Source organism: Vitis riparia, chromosome 18 (assembly GCF_004353265.1).
Source record: "Vitis riparia cultivar Riparia Gloire de Montpellier isolate 1030 chromosome 18, EGFV_Vit.rip_1.0, whole genome shotgun sequence".
NCBI lineage: Eukaryota > Viridiplantae > Streptophyta > Magnoliopsida > Vitales > Vitaceae > Vitis > Vitis riparia.
The window spans coordinates 12,911,462-12,931,380 of NC_048448.1; the positions used below are offsets into that span (position 1 = coordinate 12,911,462).

A 19,919-nucleotide genomic window follows, 5' to 3' on the forward strand; every position below is an offset into this window, starting at 1 on the left:
GGCAGCTAAATATAATTAAAACTGTAATTAATACTCAGTTACCATTCTTGGGGCCAAATTGACGGTTGTACAGTTTCTTCTGACTCCACGGAAACCACACTACATGATTAGACTCGCCTTGAGACCACTCTACTCAGGCTATACCCACACCATCAAATCATCGAAATATGAGCTGGCCTCGATTTATTGGGGTGAATCGACGGTTTTTCTTCTGATGCGATAATGGGTCCATATTTTGATTTTGATGAAATTTGAAAATACCAATAATAACACTGCTCTTCGAAAACCAGAATGTTGACAATGACAAGCATGCAAGCAAACATCTTATATACAACTTACGATACAACAACCACAAAGAAAACAATAACAACCACATGCTGGGGAGTCAGCAAAACTTATTACACCTTCTACTTGCTATTATTCACTGAAAATAGGAGTGCCAGCATCCATTAAAGAGTGATGAGGCTTGGAGCATTCTGGGGAGGATTGGTGAGCATGTGAACCACCTCTCTCATGGTGGGCCTTGCAGAGCTCTCATCCTCAACGCACATCATTGCAATCTTGAACAGATTTATGACACCTGTCAGTGGGTACCCACTAAGCCTGGGGTCCACTACTGCCAGAACCGAAGCTCTATCCGACGGCTGAGATATCTCCGATGTTGTTTTCCGGACCCACCTCACGATGTCCACCCCGTCGCCGAACTCGCCCACTGGCTTCCGCCCTGCGATCAACTCCAGCAGCACCACACCGAAGCTGTACACGTCGCTCTTCTCATCTACTTTCAACGTATAGGCGTACTCTATTGGGGGCACCAAGCGCACAACAAAGCAGGCATTTAATATTATTCAGAAGTACTACGGGGCGGTCAGAAGGTACGTCGTTAAAAATGGCCAAGTTCAGGAGTGAAAGAAAGAAATAAACAATGCACCGCGAATTACGTTTTGAAGACCGTTGAGACAGAAGTGGTCCATGCCAGTCACGTTTTAATCAACAGAAATCGAAACAGAAATGGAGCTGGTACAAAGGCATTAATGGAAGTAGAAGACGAGATGACAAACCTGGGGCGATGTAGCCGTAGGAGCCAGCGATGGAAGACATGCACTCGGAGGCTCCAGCGTCCTGTAAGAACTTGGCAAGCCCAAAATCAGCCACATGAGCCTCAAAATCCGAGTCCAGCAAGATGTTGTTGGACTTCACATCCCTGTGAATAATGAGTGGGGAACAGTCGTGGTGGAGATAGCACAGCCCCTTCGCGGCCTCCACTGCAATTCTATACCTGGTTTCCCACTGCAAGTGGGCTCCCTTTGACCCATGCAGTATCTCTCCCAAGCTTCCGTTCGGCATGTACTCGTACAGCAACAGGTTGGTGTCTTTGTTCGACACGTAACCCAACAGTCGAACGATGTTTCGGTGTCGGATTCGTCCTAGCGTTTGGATTTCGGCGGAAAAGCCATGGTCGCTTCTTCCGCTGCCGCGCCCCACTAGTCTTTTGATAGCCACGTCAACCCCGTCTGGCATGGACCCGCGGTAGACGATCCCGGCACCGCCTTTTCCGATGATGTTTTCTTCCTTTAAGCATTCAAGCACGTCTTCAGCTTTGAAGTCTAGCCGTTGGAACGCTGTGAGCTTCCAGGCCTTTGATTTCTGATGCTTCTTTCTTCGGATTCTGAGAACTGCGAGGGTTAATACCAACGCGAAGGCGACAAGGGCAATGATCGTGATGACGAGTTTTGAAGAAGTAAACGATGACGTCTGCCTTCTGCCGTGAATTTGGGTTATATTTTGAAGCGATGAACAAGGGACACGCGGTAGGCAAAGGTTCGGGTTTCCAGCGAAGGAGCTAGAGTTGAAGACTGGAAACTGCCCGCCGGTCGGAATGATACCAGAAAAATCATTATAGGAGAGGTCCAGTGTTGTTAGACTAGCCATAGATTTGATTTCACTCGGAATTTGGCCGTTCAAGTGGTTGGTTGACAAATTCAGTATGCCCAAGATCCCAAGCTTAGCAATCCCCTTTGGAATTTCTCCATTCAGGCTGTTCTGGCTGAAATCAATTGATGTTAGTGAAGTACAAGAAACGATGGATGCTGGAATTTCACCGCTTAGGTTGTTGGCGCTGATATTGACCTTTGAAAGCATCTTTAGATTGAAGATTTCCCCAGGAATTTCATCGGAGAATCTGTTAATTTGAAGCGCCAAAGTCTGCAAACTAGACAGATTGCCAATTGCCGGAGGGATTTTTCCAGTGATCAGGTTGTTAGAGACCGTGAAAATTCCAAGCACGTCGCCCGAAATATGCGCAGGTAGTTCTCCGGTGAATAAGTTGTCGTCCAGCTCGAGCATGTTTACCAACGGTAAGTTGAACCACCCAGCGGGAATAGTTCCATTGAAGAAGTTCTTCATGATTCTTATTCGAGTCAGCGATTTGCATTCGCCGAGCTGCTCAGGGACCGGTCCGAAGAAATAATTTTCCATCAATATCAACGTCAGCAACTTTCCTCCTTTGCACAAATCCCGAGGTATCGTTCCGGTGAGATGATTCGTCGCAACGTCGAGGTTCTTAAGCTTCCCGTTACGACCGAGACGTTCAGGGAGTTCAAATGTGAAGTTGTTCTCCCAAACCTGAAGTACCTCGAGGTTTGGAAGGTCGCCGATAAACTCTGGAATACGACCGCGCAGTTGGTTCCCAAACAGATTGATCAACGTCAATTCCCTCAGCTGTGAAAAGCTTTCTGGTATCTCTCCAATGAGCACATTGTTAGAGAGATCAAGTGATTTTAGATTCACCAAACCTGACAGTTCTTGAGGTATGTGCCCTGAGAGCTGATTAAGTTGTAGAAACAACGAGTGTAACATCTTCAAACGGCCTAGGCTCGGTGGAATCTCTCCGGTGAGGTTGCAGCTCCCCAAGTCAAGAACTCGGAGCGAACTCAGCAACCCTAGCTCAGGTGGAATACCTCCTTCGTAAATATTAAAGTAACCAAGGAACAATCCTTGGAGGTTCGACAACCGAACCAAACTAGTCGGGATCCTGCCGGAAAGATTGTTTCCATTCAAACCCAGCAACTCCAAGCTGTGAATATCTGAGAATACTTCCGGAATATCACCGGAGAAGTAGTTGCCACCGAGATGCATGTGCTTGAGCTTCTTCAGCTTCCCAACCTCCGTCGGAAGCGGACCCGTGAAATTGTTGTTATACATGTCCAGAACCTCGAGCTCCTTCATTCCCACAAGAATACTCCCCGGAAACTCACCATTAAAATTGTTATTCGAAAGGTTGACGAGCTTCAGAGACGTGAGCTTCGCCATCTCCATCGGAAGCTTCCCGGTGAGATTGTCGCATGCCAGCGTGAGATTAACTAACTTGTTCAACATCCCGATCTCCGGCGGTATCGAACCAAATAGAGTAACAAACGAGAGGTTGAGAGACACCACTCGAGAATCCTCATCACATGAAACACCGGAGAAGGAGCAATGCGGAAAGAGAGACGACGAGTCATCCACCCAGTCCTCCAGACCAGAACCCTTCGGCCCTATCATGAAAGACCTGAGCTTCAACAGCACTTGTAGATCACCGTACGCAAAGCCCCGTGAAAACATCATCAGGCATATGAAAAAAGGAAGAGCATATTTCAAGGAGGCTCTCATCTTCATCTCCATCTTCAAAGAGGAAATCTGTGGTTGGAGTAACCGTTGTTGCAGTGATTCAAGCTCTGTTTGAAGCCATAATAAGTAGAGTTGAGTTCGGTAAAAGAGAATCGAAGACTGCAAGGATCAAACTTGAATGAATAAACAATTTACAAAAACAAAAAGGAAAAAAGAGATGGGATGAAAAGGAGTGGGGATTTCATGCGTGCTCCCGTTGTATGCAGCTCCTGCGGCCTAGGCATGACAGAGGCCGTACGCTAGGCCACGGAAGTAACCGAGATAACGGAGAGGTAACCTTTTCTTGGGATATTTTGATATTCTACTTGACGGAGTTAAAAGTTAAAAGCCGGTGATGGTAAGTACTAAGCACTAGCCCAGTGGGTTCTGGGGGTGGTAAGGCCGTGATGGTAGTCATTTGATAGGTGTATTTTGACGGCTGGATCTGGCGGTTTGAATGACAGGCGGATGATAATTTTGCTGGTCTGCTCCCTCCTCAGAACTCGTAGGGGCCAGTTGTTGTGCTGCTGACCTGCTTTGTCTTACTTCAAAAGCCCATAATGACAAGGCAAGATTTTACAACTGCCAAGGTCATTTTTATGCCAGGTAAAATCGGTTCTCCTATTTTGGATTTAGGTCAAACATCAATGTGGATGCTGTCCTTTGGGATAGAGAGAGAAATTAAAACACATGACTGGGCCTTGGAGGGTTAGAGCATTAGTTGGGCCCAGAGCAAAGGCCGCCCGTGTCTTTTTCTCACACAGACAACTTTCTCCTCTGACTCCATTTGGCCGTGTCCAAAAAGTCCACTCTTTATCGACTTCCTTTCCTTTTCAATCAGTCTTCTGCACCGTGGGCCCCCTCAGTCAAATGGCTTGTTTTTTCAATCACATGGTTCAGCATTGCGGTGTGTTTCTTTCTCGAGTTCACCACTCGTGACTCACTGAGTTTTCAACCGTGGACTTCCCTTTGATTAATATTTTGATTATATTCTCTTTAATAAAGTGGCTTTGCCAAATCCTTTATGCTGTGTGATTAAATTAAAGAAATAATTGGTCAAAGCACAATAAGTTGTGAACTTGTGATAGCCGAGGCAATGGCATTTATTCCTTTACGCCCACCAGCAATACTAATCCACTGGAAGTGGGAACAGATTCATATTCTCTATAAAGCTTCGGGAAAATTATAGGGAATTAGAATCCCAAGTTAGTGTTTTGAAGAATAAAGATGTATACTTTTGGTGCAGTTAAACGTATCTGAGTAACTAATTTCGCCCACTTGCCCTGACTGGTCCCATGCAACTCACCCCTACTAGAAGCTTCTAGCACAAGATAGATAAAACAGCTGTGCCGGAAGTAATGAAAGATACGTAGAGGTTTTGTTTTTGCGAGGAATGTAATAGCTTTCCTTTCTCCCTTCTTTATTTTTTAAATGTTACTTGTTCTCCCGGAATTTACGACTTTAATTCCAACGGCGTCAAAAGCACTCAATGCTGGTTGGAATTGGGTCTGGAGGCCACAGGCCACTAAGTGAGAGAGAAATCTGCAATGATATCCTACTTTTACTTGTTCTGGTAAAGGCAGCCTTTTCTAACATTTTTGGGAGCTGTGGGTGCGATTGATAGTTGATGGACTGGACGATTCTCAAGCTTCTGCTCTTCAACTGTGCAATGATGATGATGATGGAATAATTCTCGAAACACTCTTGTTCAATCTCAACAACTTCATCTCATCCAATTCCACAAATCCCAGGCCCAGTCTTGGCCCATTTGTGGCCCACCTTAATCCCTGTGTGACCACACTTGGTTTCAATGATATATTCCTTCAAGGTCTCAATCTTCTTCCAATTAAAGTTTCAGAAAACTTTGTAAGAGCACCAAGTTTGGATGTCACTTGATTGGCGAGTAAGGTACAATAATTAGTAGTAGAAGGTGCAATAATTGATAATAGCAAGGAAAACCTAAATGATGCCCCAGAATTACAAGAAACAATGACAAATAGGGCCAACTTCGTAAAACAGTCCATTCTCATTTATGAACATGGTCTTGGGCCGATTTTGGGCTTTGAGCCCAAGAAAGGCGAAGAGAAGAAGCCGTTTTAACTGACTTGGACTTGTCTGTAATCAAAGTTGGCTAAGTGCTTCTAATAAAAGTATTTGAAAAACTTTCTTGAGAGGTTCCTTTATGTAAACAAAGATACCCGTTTAGATACAATGAATTATTTGTAATATAACAAAAAAAAAAAAGCTTCTAAGTATTGATTAACTATCAAAATGACCATTATATTGAACTAGGCATAACGAAATAGCCCTTGTCTTGATGACACGGAAGTCATGATAAGATACTTATACGAACTATCCGAAAGTCGTATTGACATCACATAATGAACAAACCGTGTTAATAAGTTTTCGTGATGACTGTGTTAGTATCCACATGAACCATTCATCTGCTCATAGTAGTTGTGTTATCACTAACATGACCACACAAGTCCAACAATCAAAAGATAACACATGAACCTTTGATACAACATAAATACCAAAGATTGTTCTAGAAGAAAATTTTCTGTTATGGGTAGTTACAAATAGAAAATGACATGGACTCTCCATACAACATAAATACCAAAGGTTATTTTAGAAGAAACAAAAGGAAATTTTCATGTACTTATATATAATAATAATAATAATAATAATAATAAAATCTTTCTTTACATATTAGCTTAATTGTCATACTTTATATTAATAAACATTGGTAGCTAGCCAAAAATCTTTCATTATCATAAAGAAAAGTAAATAAATAAATTCTTCTTATAAAGGATTTTAACAATAAAAAACACAAAACTTTGCAATTTGGGCACATTCCTGTTCATTTATCTAATGACATGGAGAAGATAAGAGTTAAAAGAAATAGAATTCTAGATAGAAGGACTTCCAAATGGGAAGTTTTATTTGAAATTAAAGATGACAATAAGACGAGTTCGGGATGGGTTAACCCCATTCCAACCCTATCCCATATATTCAAATTTTTTTATCCTTATTCCATTAGAAAAATTAAATGAGGCAGGACGAGCTGGTATTTTATGAAAAATTCTCATACATGTCCCATTTGTTTTACTTTATTTTGAAAATTTTATAATTTTTTTAAAAAATAATTAATTTTTAAAATTAAATTAAGATAAATGTATTTTATGAATAATTAAAATATTATATTTTTTATAACTTATTTTAAAAGTATTTTATTTTTATTATATATATTAAAAAAATTAAATTAAATAAAAATTTGAAATTAAATTTATATATGATAAGGGTAGAGTGGGGCAAGACAATACTCGAATTTATACCGAGTTTTTAAAAAAATTTCAAACTCATCCCAAATCTGTTTATTTTAATTTCAAATATGTCCTATTAGAGGTGGAGCAGTTACTAAAAAAACCTTCTCCATTTTCATCACTATTTGAAATATTAAGCTTTTAACCATATGGTGGATGATTGTGAGGTCGAATCCACAAACAGCACAAGTGTTGTGTCATTGAATAATGTTTCATGATTTCCCTTGATATTTATCTTCTTGTTCTTTGCCACGCAATCTCTTAGTAAAAGATTTTATTGTGTAACGTTTAGTGTTATCCATTTTCTCGTTAACACAAACCATCATGTTAGCAAGAACATGGAAGTCATGGCTTTCTTTAGCATGACTATTCATTTGAACCTTTTAGACGAGTTGTGTCGTGGGTCACCGTGTTTATAAGCCACCCTCTAGGGCTTCATATAGAAAAAGCTTTATTTGAAATATTAGGGTTTGTTCTTAAACTATTTTTTAACTTAAAAAAATCATTTGACTATTTTTTCAATAAAATCGATATTTCAAGCGAGTGGATCACCTCAAATGAAAAACCTTCTTCATCCTTAAGTAGTTATAGACCACTTGTAATAACATAATTTTCCAATTACCTTTTGATATTTATAATTATTGGGAGTCTATATGTTATTCTCCGCTTGGAACAAGCAATAACTTCTTATAATAAAGATGAACCATGTTATTGAGAACACAATGTTTAGTTCGTGTTTTTGATAATATGGTAATTGATTCGTTTTTCTTAAGAATAATGTTTAGTTTGTGTTCTTGTAAACACAACTTGGTTCATATTTTCAAGAACACAACTACGAAATATCGTTTTATGTAATTATAACAAAACCTTTTATTAATAATCCCTTCATACCTCACAAAGTATCAATCCAATGTTAATTATAAAATATATCATTTTTTATATAATTAAAATTGAATAAAAATCTCATTAGTTGCTTTCAATAATAAATGAATTTAAAATATAATTAAAACGGAAGATATGTAAAATAATAATAATAATAATAATTATATATATTTAAATGGATAAAAAAATGTGACTCAGAACATAACTTAAGGTGAATGCTCTGGAAGTCAAAGTATTTCAATTCTTTTTGGGTATCAATTTTTATTTCTAATGCTAAGATTAAAAAATAAACTTAAGAAACAAACTTATTTAAAATTTTAGTTTTCACTTAAAATTATCATTTTTTTTGTACTTATTTACCTTTCCTTTCCATATCTTTACTCAATTTTGTTTTTTTATTTAACATGAATTCCTTAAAAAAAAAAAAAAAGAGTTAAACTAAAAACCAATAAGAATAATAGAAAATAATGCATCAAGTCTTCAAAATTACCGAAACAAATAAAATTAAAATGATAAATTCATGAAAAATATAAAAAATAAGTGAAGATTAAGCATTAAAAAAAAAAATAATAAGAGAGTTTGATAATTAAAAAGAAATTGGAAAGAGATAGAGACTAATTTGTAGTAGGGATTAATATTTTATTTTTATATTTTTAGTTTTAATTATATTTCTTAATTAAGCTTTTAAAAAATTAACAAGAGAATTAAACATAGAAAAAAAATAGAAGATAAAAAAAATTAAATAAATGAGAGATATTACTTTGTAACGAGAATTAATATTTTATTTTTATATATATATTTTTTTCAATTATAATTGACAACGCCTAACCAAGATTTTTTAATTTGAGGGGATTCCCACCCGTTTTTCTAAATTTTGTTGTAAAAACATATATGAGTAATATTTGGCCATGCAATTAAGAAACAATTTTCTGTTTTTAAACATAAAAAAATTATTTTTAAAAACTCAAAATACAGTTTGGCCATTATTCTCCATTTTCATTTTTTAAAAGTAAAGTGAAATAAACATAATTTTTACAGAATAAGAAGAAGTTGGTTTCATTGGTTGTTATAAATGAAAAGGAAAATATAAAGGAATTAAAAAAACCATAAAATAAAAGTAAACATAATATTATTATTTTTCTCTCTCCATTATCGAATACCACAAAAAAATATTTAAATATGATATTCATTTGAATTACACATATTTTTATGAATTTCCTTTAGCTTAATAAAAAATTTCATTAATCAATTAAATTTCAAATCAAATTATACTTTATACATAAAATGAATTAATTTTTAAAATAATTTAAAACTCATAAATCAATTTAATTAGTATTAGAAAACCATAAAATTCAATAACATTAAAAAGTTACAGATCAAAATTCTTTTTAAATGTCTTGTCTTAACTCTTATTTGTATGTAATCATATTGTTGCAATTTTTTTTTTCACTAGAAAAATAAACTCAAAATCAAGTAAGTCTTAATATGTTGGATTCGATTGATGAATTAATAATTTTTAAAAATAATATAAAATTAAAATAATGATCCAATTAATACAAAAAATTTATGGACAAAATTTGATCTAAAAAAATTCTATTGTTTCTTTTATAGATAAAGCCATAATTTTCTTCTTGTTTACACTAACTAAATAAACTTGAAATTTAATAAGATTTAATGCATTAGATTTATTAATAAGTCTAGTAATTCTTAAAAATAATTTGAAACTCAAATAATGATCCAATTAATACAAAAAAATTTATAGACAAAAATTAGTGTAAAACAACTTTATTGTTTTCCTTTTATGTAGAATCATATTTTTATAAATTTTTTATTAGGTAAATAAAATCTAAATTAAACAAAATTTAATGCATTGAATTCATTAATGAGTTTAGTAATTTAAAAAAAAATTCAAATAATGAACTTATTAATATATGAAATTTATAGATAAAAATTGGTTCATAATAAACTTTATTATTTTTTGTATATGATTATATTTTTATAATTTTCTCACAAGAGAAATGAACTTCAAAGCAACACTTTATATTAAGAGTACGTTTGACAATAATTTTAAAAAGTGTTTCTAGTATTTCTAACACTTGAATAATGAAAATTTTCAAGTTTTAAAATTATTAAAAACACTTCTTAAAATCACTACCAAACGGACTATAAATTTGATGATGGATTTAAAAAAATTTAAAAATAATTTGGAACTCAAAAAATAGGTATAAGCATAACAAAAAATAAATGGACGAAAACTTATATGTTATAAATAATGACTTTACTATTTCTCTCATATAAACAATTATATTTTTAAAATTTTCTCACTAAGTAAATAAATTCTAAATTAAGCGAGACGTAATTAATGATTTAAATTATTTAATGAATATAAAATTAATCTTATTAATTGAATATTAAATCAAAATATTCTAAAATATCGTATTCATAATTGAACACTTAATATGTAAATATTCACTCTCAATCATATAAATATTATCGGTTTTGCGCCTAATAGGTTTTTTTAGCTTTAAAATATATCTATAAGATTAAAAGGAGCCAATAATGTACAACATCATGAACTTTTCCTCCTATATGGCATGGGATATCACAAAATATGTGCATGTGATGAAAATTTTGTTATATTGACATGTTAAAAAAAATTTAAGATTGATTCGTTATTCATTTTGAATCAAATATTATTAATAATTATTATTATTCATTTTTTAAAAAAAAAAATCAATTATTCTCTTACAAAACTCTTAACATCCATATTTTTCTAATATATACTAAAATAGTTTTTTTTAAAAATATAATTTATGATTTTATTATAAATTACTAAAAACTATTTTTAATTTGTTTCTAATTATAAATCTAATTTCATTTTTAATAAGAATTAAATTAAATTAAATTTACAATGTTTTACAAGATCAAAATAGAAAAATTATTTTTAAAAATAAATACTTTATTTTTTTATTTTTAAAAACAATTTATCAAACACCTTTATTTTTATAAAATTTTTAAAAACTATTTTTTGGCCTTTTATTTAAAAACACTTTCCAAAAACAAGTATAGGAAAAAAAATGGTAAATCAGACCCAATAACTTTTTGAGAACAAATTTGAGGTGCTTAATTTTTTTTGTCTTTTTTTTTAATAGAATGTTATAAAAAAAAACAATTAAAAATATTTTAATAACTCTTGCATTTATAAAATATATATTACTTCTACATTGTTGTTTACATTAGAGTTTCTAAATAAAAATTTTACTTTCAAAATATAATTGACAACCGTGTTGGATAAGGCTTTTGGCAGTGGATGTGGGTTCACATCATTGGGCCCAGTCCAAAAGGCGGTCCATAAGAGGACAAATTGAAATTTGGAATAAAGGAAAAACAAACCCGCAAGCCAAAGATTCACAGAAACTTAAAGATTCCTTTTTGGGGTAATTTACAGAGCCAATTATTAAAAATGCCTAACATAACATCGACACAGAAACAAACGATTTCATTCGGTTTCCCTCATCAAACACCAAGTTTAAAGAAATGGGAGAAAAGCATTTCCCTCTTATGTTGAAGTTCGCCATTGCAACTCGATTTGAATCTTTCCGTTCTTTGAGTCAATTAGATGGTATTTCTCGTTGATCCGTTTGTTGCTAACAACGTCTGAGAGGTTTATATCCACATAACCCAGAGTTTCCTGTTTGTGAAAGAAGAAACAATATACACATCATTGCAGTTGCTAAATACAATAAAAAAGTATTTGTTCATGCAAACTGTGTACTGGTTGAAGAACCCAATTCTTATTTCCATTGCACTTGAATGCAAAGGTTTCTAATTTGGGTCATCATCAAAACAATAATTAAGAAAATGAGAACATTCCCCACATACTGAAACAGACTAAATCTGTGATAATGGGGAGATAAATGAACCCATTTTGAATATTGTAAGAAATTGCTTTGATGTCAGTTCCATTTTGGTTGAAGGAGGTATTTATAAAGATTAAAGAAGAGATGTAATTGTACCTTAGGATGTAGTAAGCCCATCCTTGATGAGGTGCTAACAACTTCTACATGTATTCTATCGTTGGTAGGTGGTTCCTCCAGCATAAATGTAAACTCCTCTTCCCATCTGGGGTCTCTGTTTTTCTTTATATACTGTGCATCAAATGCCAAACATGATCATCGAAGGATAGATAAACAAAATTGAAATCCATGAAAAAACTATACAGTCAAAAAGGAAGAATTTGTGACTCCAAGAAAAGGCCATCAACAAGCTTTTAACAGAATAGAAGCACTATTCTGTTATAAGAGGTGACTTATTGCTGAATATTTTACCAATGCTAGATTGAACAGAGGATCTTTGTCTAAGAGCAGCTTCACATTCACTAAAATAACCTTTTTATCATAGAAAATGATGGACCATCATCATTCATTGTAGACTAATATAAGCAAGAGAATGCAAGAAATAGAACACGGATTTTTGTAGCAAGGGGCAAAAATCATTGAAGTGTAGACACTGGAGAAGTATGGATCTTGCTATCACTGCTATAGACTGCAAACTTGTTACATGATAGAGATGTTAAAATTTACCTTGGTTTTTCTCTCCTCTCCCCTGAAAAGTAATCGAACATATGGATTTGTGTGATGCTTTCCCTCAACCTCCTGAGCTTCATGGACAATGATTACAAGCAAACCACCACCAGCAGGTGTTCCGTCAGGGGCCTTTTCTATCGCATTGGGATCTTCAAGATCCTTTGGTATTTCAGTGTCCTTAAAAGGTTTGTACAGAGCTTCTAAAACAATCTGTCCCCGTGACTTCTCATTTTGAACATCATTCGGGTCCAAGTTTTTTAGTAGATCAAGTGTCAAAACTTTTGGCTCATCAGGTGTAAGCTCTTTCAGGGGAATGACATTCATGCCCATCTTATCATGTTTACCAACCTAGGTAAAAAGGCAAATACAGCATGAGAAACAAGAATAGAAAGAAACCTATGGAACACAAAACAAGAACCAGACTAGGCCACAGAGGATCTGCACAAGTCAACCATGGGCTGTTAAAAATGAGAAGTATACCTGTTCCCAATCATAGACGTTGACCTCTAATGCTTGAGATTCTGGATCTTTAACAACCATATTAAACTCCTCATTCCATTCAGGATTCAAGTTTTTAAGTTTCACAGTAGTTTTCTTTGAAGGAAGTTTGTCCTCAGTCAACTTCATTTTAACATAAGGATCTGATGCCCCCATAAGATCCTTCTTTTTTAGCTTCATTGCCCTAACAACCTTCACACTGAGAATGCCAACAGGCTTTTTCATGGCTCTGCCAATTTCAAGGAAACAATGGTTAGTTTCAATCAAAGACTCTAAAAGGACATATAAAACTGTGATAGTTTGAAACAAGGGGAGCACACAGGAACTTACTTTGCAGGATCCATTATTGGAACTTCAAGGGTTTTGGGCCATAGGTACATATTTGCAACCTGATCTTTGATAAGCTCCTGCAGAAAAAGGAATAATGAGGAACTAGAACAGAATTACAAAATACAAATCTATAAATTCTAATAGAATAATTAAAAAGAAAAAATGACCTAAGAATACTGCACAATGGACAAATTTCCACCTATATGAGATTATTTAGATCTTATATTCTGTGCTTTATGGCATTGGAGGAAAAAAAACTATCTTTACAATGCAGTCCTTACAAAACAAAAAATCAGACTAAGTACAAAGAATTTGGATAGGCCACCAAGAATAAAAATAAGAACATAGAAGTCACTAGTTTTCTTCTTGCCATATTATTTTGAAAAAGGAACATCCAATGAGGCAACTAAAAGGATCATACCTGCACCAACCGATACAGGCCAGGAATGGCCATTACGTCTGCTCCTAGCAGCTTTAGTCCAAAGTCAACATGTGGCTGCAAAATTAGAAAATAATAATAATAATTATAATCACAATCATCATCGTCATCATAATGACAACAACAACAGTAACAACAGTAGTAGTAATAATAAATAGTAGAGAATGAAAGAGCGAAAACTATCTGACTTTAGATATAACCAAATACTGATTCTGGTGTTTGTGCACAATATTATAGAATCATAGATTATCTTGGACAAAAGATTTAGGTGAAATTTGTTGACATTAAAAAAATAAAAAATCCTCAAGTTTCATCTTAAGGCTGCCTCCATCATCATCAAGACACAGTACATATTCCAGAACTGAGTATGTTAAGCACCAAATTATAAAAAGATTCCTCAGCACAAAATATGTTCTGTCCAAATAAAGATGATTGCTTAATTGATAAAATTGTTGTAACACACCTTCTCCATGAGAGACACAAATATATTGGCGAAACAAGGAAATGATGGAACCAAAGGCTTCAGGGTGATGCGAGGAGCAGCAAATACTTGCAAATCAACCACCTGAAATACTCTGAAGGAATCAATAATTCATACTATATTCTATCTAGCATGCAGTAATAACTTCCCTCTCCCACTCATCACATCATATAACAGTGATGTTAGTTTATTTTCATTGACAATCATAAGGGCCAATACCTGCACAGTGGCTCTCAACCCAAATGCTTTTACTGCAACAGTGATGTTAGGATTCCCTGCCCACTTCATGGATAGTTCCATGATCAACTCCTTTTCATCAGTAGCATAGACTTTCATTCCTGACATGAATCCAAATCAAAAGTGAGCAATGTACTACTAAATACTGTGGAGATTAAAAAACCAACAAAAGGAAGAAAGAAACACAAAAGGTATAACTTTTTCCTTAATAACTTGGCCAAGAAAATGAATGGCATAAACTGAATGTTAGGAAACTTGCTAATAAAGATTCTCCAAGAATGAGAAATTGCCATATTCCAACTCTAAATGTATGACCACAGACAGTCTATTAGTCTACCCAAGTAATGACAGAAGAATGAAGAACAGTACTACTAACCCAACTGTGATAATTTCACACAATAGGCCACCTCAAGTATGCTACTACAAGTCAAACAATAAGTTCTAAGGTTACATTCAGTTAAACAACAATAGTTGCATACAATTATATTGGAGTTTCCTCCTGGAAGTGATGTGAAAAATGGGATTTCTTATAGGGGGAGGGATTCTTAAGAACAAACCACATCTATTGAAATGGTCAACTATTTGCAAAGATAAAAAGAAGGGGTGTTTAGGCAATAAGGATTTGTCCATTCTCAATAAGGCACTTCTAGATAAATGGTGTCAATGATTCACCTTGGAAAGGAATATGCTTTGGAGACAGCTTATACTGGGAAGGTTTGGAGAAGAACCAGGAGGATGGTACTCTCGAGTAGGGACAAAGGTTATGGTGTGGGCTTATGGAAATCAATTAGAAAAGGGTGGGGAAATTTTAAATCCAAAACAAGATTTGAGGTGGGCCATGAGAGAAGAATAAAATTTTGGCACAATGTGTGGTGCAATGATATACCATTAAAGGATTCTTTTCCATTGCTATCCACCCTTGCAACTTTCAAAGAGGCATGGATGTATGATGTTCAGGAGGTTAAGGGTGGGATGGTCACATGGAACCTGTGCTTCTTAAGGCACTTTTAAGATTGGGTGATGGATACTATTGAGGAGCTTTTTCTAAAGCTACACGTGTTAGGAAAAAATAGAGGAGGGGATGATAAAATGGTATGAAGGGCTAGCAAAAGTGACTAATCTCTTCCTCCATTGTGGGAAAGCTAGAAAATTATGGCACTTTCTAAGTCTCTTTATTTGACATTTCATGGGTCCTCCCATATTGGGTATAGAACTTGTTAATGGGCTGGAATACCAGCTTTGCAGGAAGGAGAGAAGAAAGGCTTGGTAGAATAACTCCTCTTGGCTTTTTCTAGACAATCCAGAAGAAATACAACCAAAGAACCTTTAAAAGGTGTGCAATGCACTATCTAATCTCTTAAGGCCTCCCTCTTATGTAATCTATACATGTGGTCTCGTGGGTATCTTCTAGTTGATAGTCAAATGGGTGCACTATCCTTGGTAGATATTATAGAGTGGTTGTGCTCCAAGTTCTAGAGTAGGGTTCTGGCTGCTGTAGGTTGCATCTTTTGTTTTCTCACATGTATAGTTCCAATGTACTGTGTTCGCCACTCTTGAATATATATAATGATGCAAATAAAACACATGACATTGGAACATTAGGAGATCTAAAAGTCAAATATTCTGCAGGATTAAACGTCATACTTGTCCAAGCTACATCATTTGGATGTAAACTATTTCTTGTTAAGTGAAATTCAAAGAAACAAAAAAAAAAAAAAAAACCCTCAACACCCACTTATAGCATTTTCACCATTTTTATTGCACCTAACAAAAAAATTTCCAAATGGCTACAAAAATATGAAAGAATAAATTCTCCTTGCATAAACTAGTTAACAGAATTTCACAGGACACAGCTAGCACAAGAAGCTTTAATTAGTTTCTGGGTGTCAGCAAGAGCCTGCCCAAGCTTCCAACATACATGAGCAGATAAGGATAAAGGATTATCATAGAAAGATTTTAGTGGAATGGGTCACAAGTTTTCAGATGAAAGAAATTTATCAGAATACTCTTCTTTAGTGCATCCATGGTTCTTTTTTGTGCCATGATTTAACCATCAAATACCATGAATACAAATGAAATCATTTCTTATCAGCACAAATAATTTGTCCGAGAATGATGCTTTGGGCTTGAAGATATTAGGATGTTGCTCCACCTGACATCCCATCCTAACTTAAAAAAATAATTACAAGTTCATTTGGGAAAAAAAATGCACACTGGACATAGTTATAAGGCATTACGTGTGTGTGTGTGTGAGCGAGAGAGAGAGAACCTTGAAATGTAGGTGGTAGGGAGCCCAAGGTGAGTGCTTCAAATTCAACTGAATCAATTTTGTATTTTGGAATTTGCTCAGCAATGATAGGTTTTGCTATGTTCTTCGCAGTCTTGCAAATTGCCTATGGAACTTGATAAATCAACACTTGATACAAAAAGATAAGAGATTGCAACTAAAGAAGATACAAACACCATAAAAGGGCACACATACCTTGTCCAGGTAAGGCCACATATTTTCTATGAATTTGTTAAGCCAGTCAACCTTCACAAAGACAAAACTTATAAGAATCATGTTCTTAAAGCTAAACTGTGCAGCTGGGACTTATGATTTAGATTGTATGAATAGATAACTCTGAAAAAATAATAGCGTACTCGATCATAGTCTGGATTTTTGACCCATTGGGGTATCTCTGGAAGCATACGTTGCAGAGTTTTTGAATCTTGTTCAACTAGAGGACGAACTATAGGATCCTGAATAAATCAAAATCCAAAGAAATGAGAATAAAATCAACTCATAGCATAATCAGTCACAACATGAAACACATTGTATATTATTTTATGTTTCCTTTCCATAACTTCTCTCACTAATCTACATGGCACTTAAGCCACAAACTAAGCAAAAGGTTTCAAAAAATGAAAGAGTAAAGAAGTGGAGCAGAGTGGACTACATGTGCAGGTGACTGCTGATCAAATAGCCTAACTTGAAATAACAGAAATGACCCTATCCCAAAATATGATTGTAACTTTTCCAGTCTGTATCCTCCCATCATAAGTATGCATGTTAAGGTGATGATTGACAGAATAAATGGTTATCAGCACAGCAAAGAGAATTATTTGATTGGTAATTTGGAAGTACTTCCTTACTTGTAGATATGAAAATTGAAAGGCTTTTTCTCTTAAAAGCAACAAACATACTTCTGGTTTGCTAAACAATTATTATCTGAGATCCAGAGCTAATAAAGGTCATGAAGGAACAAAAAATATTTTACCAAAAATAGAGGACAGACTATCAAAACCCAAAGACGAAAATAATTAAGATAACTTTCACAATCATCATCATACAAGCTTTATCCTACCAAAATACCCAAGTTCAACCGACATTGCTGCCATACCTAAATGTTTAATAGAAAAAACTAAACCAACCCCCCAACCCCCAAACACAAAAGAAAAGCAAAGAAATGTAATTCATAAAATATATCATAAAATGTTGCCATATGCCACTAAATATATGCCACGTGTCTAGATATGACACTTGAAAACCCTGTGTCCTTTGAAGTTCAGATTCCCTAAAGTTGTTGTCCTGGCAAAATGAAAGTGATTACCTTAGCATAATTTCAAATAGCTCATCTGTAATTGCCAAAAGACATGATTATCACAAGAACTAGAGCTCAAACATATTTTTAGAATAGGAGCTCTCTTCCAGTTCCACTGAAGTTGAAAAACGTAAAAGGTATCTTGTGGGTGAGGGACCAAAAATAACAAGGAGACCACGAAAAGAAATGAATGGCAAACACTACTGAAGAACTCACAAATTTTGATCTCCAAGACCATTTTCATTGTTCTGTTTTTCTCTATTTGTCACTTACTAGCTCTTTTGCATTGCATTTTTCATGTATTTCACAATTCCCATATCAACTAATACTTTTAGTTATTATTTCCCACACAATTATTCATTTTCCAGAAGCCATGGGTAAAGAGCATCTACAAGCCCCAAAGTCAAGGCCCGGAATTTGGCAGTGCCTCATTTCTAAATTAGTTTCATGTCAAAACAATTCAGACATATCTTTGATGACTGAAAACATCCTAAAGATAAAAGCCTAGAAGAGCAACGAACTCAATTAAACTGGCCCAGTTCAATAACAATTTCTGCAGACAACAATGCAATAGTAATTTTCAAATGTCACGGACAATGGAACCACCTGCCCTCCTGATCCATTATAATGCGGATATTACTAGGTGTAAGAACTTGCACCTTTGGTTTCAACGTCTTCCCATTCTAATGTATACCCACTCCATAGAATAAGACAAAACCCACTACACAATAACAAGAAAGAAAAAAAATCATAGACCCCCTAATCCTCTTCCTATCTTAAGTTTAGATCTCTGGCTCTCTAAAAAAGTTTACTACCAAATCCTATTCAAGAAAGACCTACGCCTAAGCAAATTGTGATCAACATCTAATGACATAATGGAATGCATCACCGAGATAATGGAAACAAATCCATTTCAGTTTTTCTTTTTTGATTTTTAACGCAAGCCAGAGTAGAATATGTGAACTCAAACAATTAAACTTAGACACTTGGCTGGTGAAGACAACGCAGAAAGAGGCATACTAAATCATACATCATTTCTTTGATTGTATATAAGGAGACAATCTTTACCCTACGTTTTCCTGTAGTTTTCAGATCAACCTAGGAAAAAGAAATGAACAAACACCCAAATTGGCAAGCACCCACTTTAGTATTGAAAACCTAAAAAAGGAAACATCTGAACAAAACAGAGCCAAGAAAATCATAGAACGAACCCAGATTGCAATCAAAAACAAAATAAGTGTGAGATGGAGAGGAGAAAATAACAGAGAGAAAGAAGAAACTGACCTTCACATCAGTGGGTTGGAAGTAGATGAAGAGGTAATACCCAATCAAAAGCCCAATTGAGATCCCCACACCAAATCCACAAAAACCCAGTATTGTACTCACAATACCCATCTTCAATCCTCTCTCACTTCACCAAAAACCACCAATCCACTCTCTCCCCAGTCCCAACTAATCCCAAAAACCCCCTTCCTTCTTCGTCCCTTCAACCTAAAACCCAGAAAGAAACTAACTCAACCTCCCAGAAAATGCAATTCCCATGTCACTTTCTTTAAAGAAAATATCATGAAATCTGCCTTGTTGAGTAAGAGTAGAAAGAAGCCGTTTGCGAGTGGTAAGACAATGCATCTTAATCTGGCATCAGTGGGCAATAAAGGAGCATTTATTCTTTAGCCAATCAGTGACCCATTCGATCCACACAACGGATTTGAAAAATGGAAATTATTACTCAAGGCGCGTGAAACTTTGGCAATTGTCGGTAACGGCGATGGTGGGGTTTTCTCATCCCTCTCTCTTCTTTTAAAATCTCATTCATCTTTGCTGTTACCGTCCGCTACAGTCTCGTATTAAGGAAAAAACAAATCAAGACAGATTTTGAAATTTCTTTGTGGGAAAAAATAAAAATTTTAT

General features: G+C 35.0%; 2 protein-coding genes across 2 annotated transcripts; both read right to left on the bottom strand.

Annotated features, from left to right (window-relative positions):
• Positions 1–225: 225 nt before the first annotated feature.
• LOC117907289 (receptor protein kinase CLAVATA1) lies at positions 226–4,087 on the bottom strand. Its single transcript, XM_034820790.1, has 2 exons — positions 1,062–4,087; positions 226–802 (listed from the first exon to the last, which is right to left on the bottom strand). The coding sequence occupies exons 1-2, from the start codon at positions 3,661–3,663 to the stop codon at positions 450–452; spliced, it is 2,955 nt and encodes a 984-aa protein (XP_034676681.1). The 5' UTR covers positions 3,664–4,087; the 3' UTR covers positions 226–449.
• A 7,120-nt stretch (positions 4,088–11,207) lies between these two features.
• Positions 11,208–19,769, bottom strand: LOC117906744 (synaptotagmin-2). The gene is made up of 12 exons (XM_034819916.1): positions 19,293–19,769; positions 17,068–17,166; positions 16,907–16,957; positions 16,694–16,817; positions 14,407–14,525; positions 14,170–14,271; positions 13,689–13,763; positions 13,268–13,344; positions 12,920–13,166; positions 12,437–12,787; positions 11,870–12,001; positions 11,208–11,544 (listed from the first exon to the last, which is right to left on the bottom strand). The coding sequence occupies exons 1-12, from the start codon at positions 19,401–19,403 to the stop codon at positions 11,413–11,415; spliced, it is 1,620 nt and encodes a 539-aa protein (XP_034675807.1). The 5' UTR covers positions 19,404–19,769; the 3' UTR covers positions 11,208–11,412.
• Between the last annotated feature and the right edge of the window lie 150 nt (positions 19,770–19,919).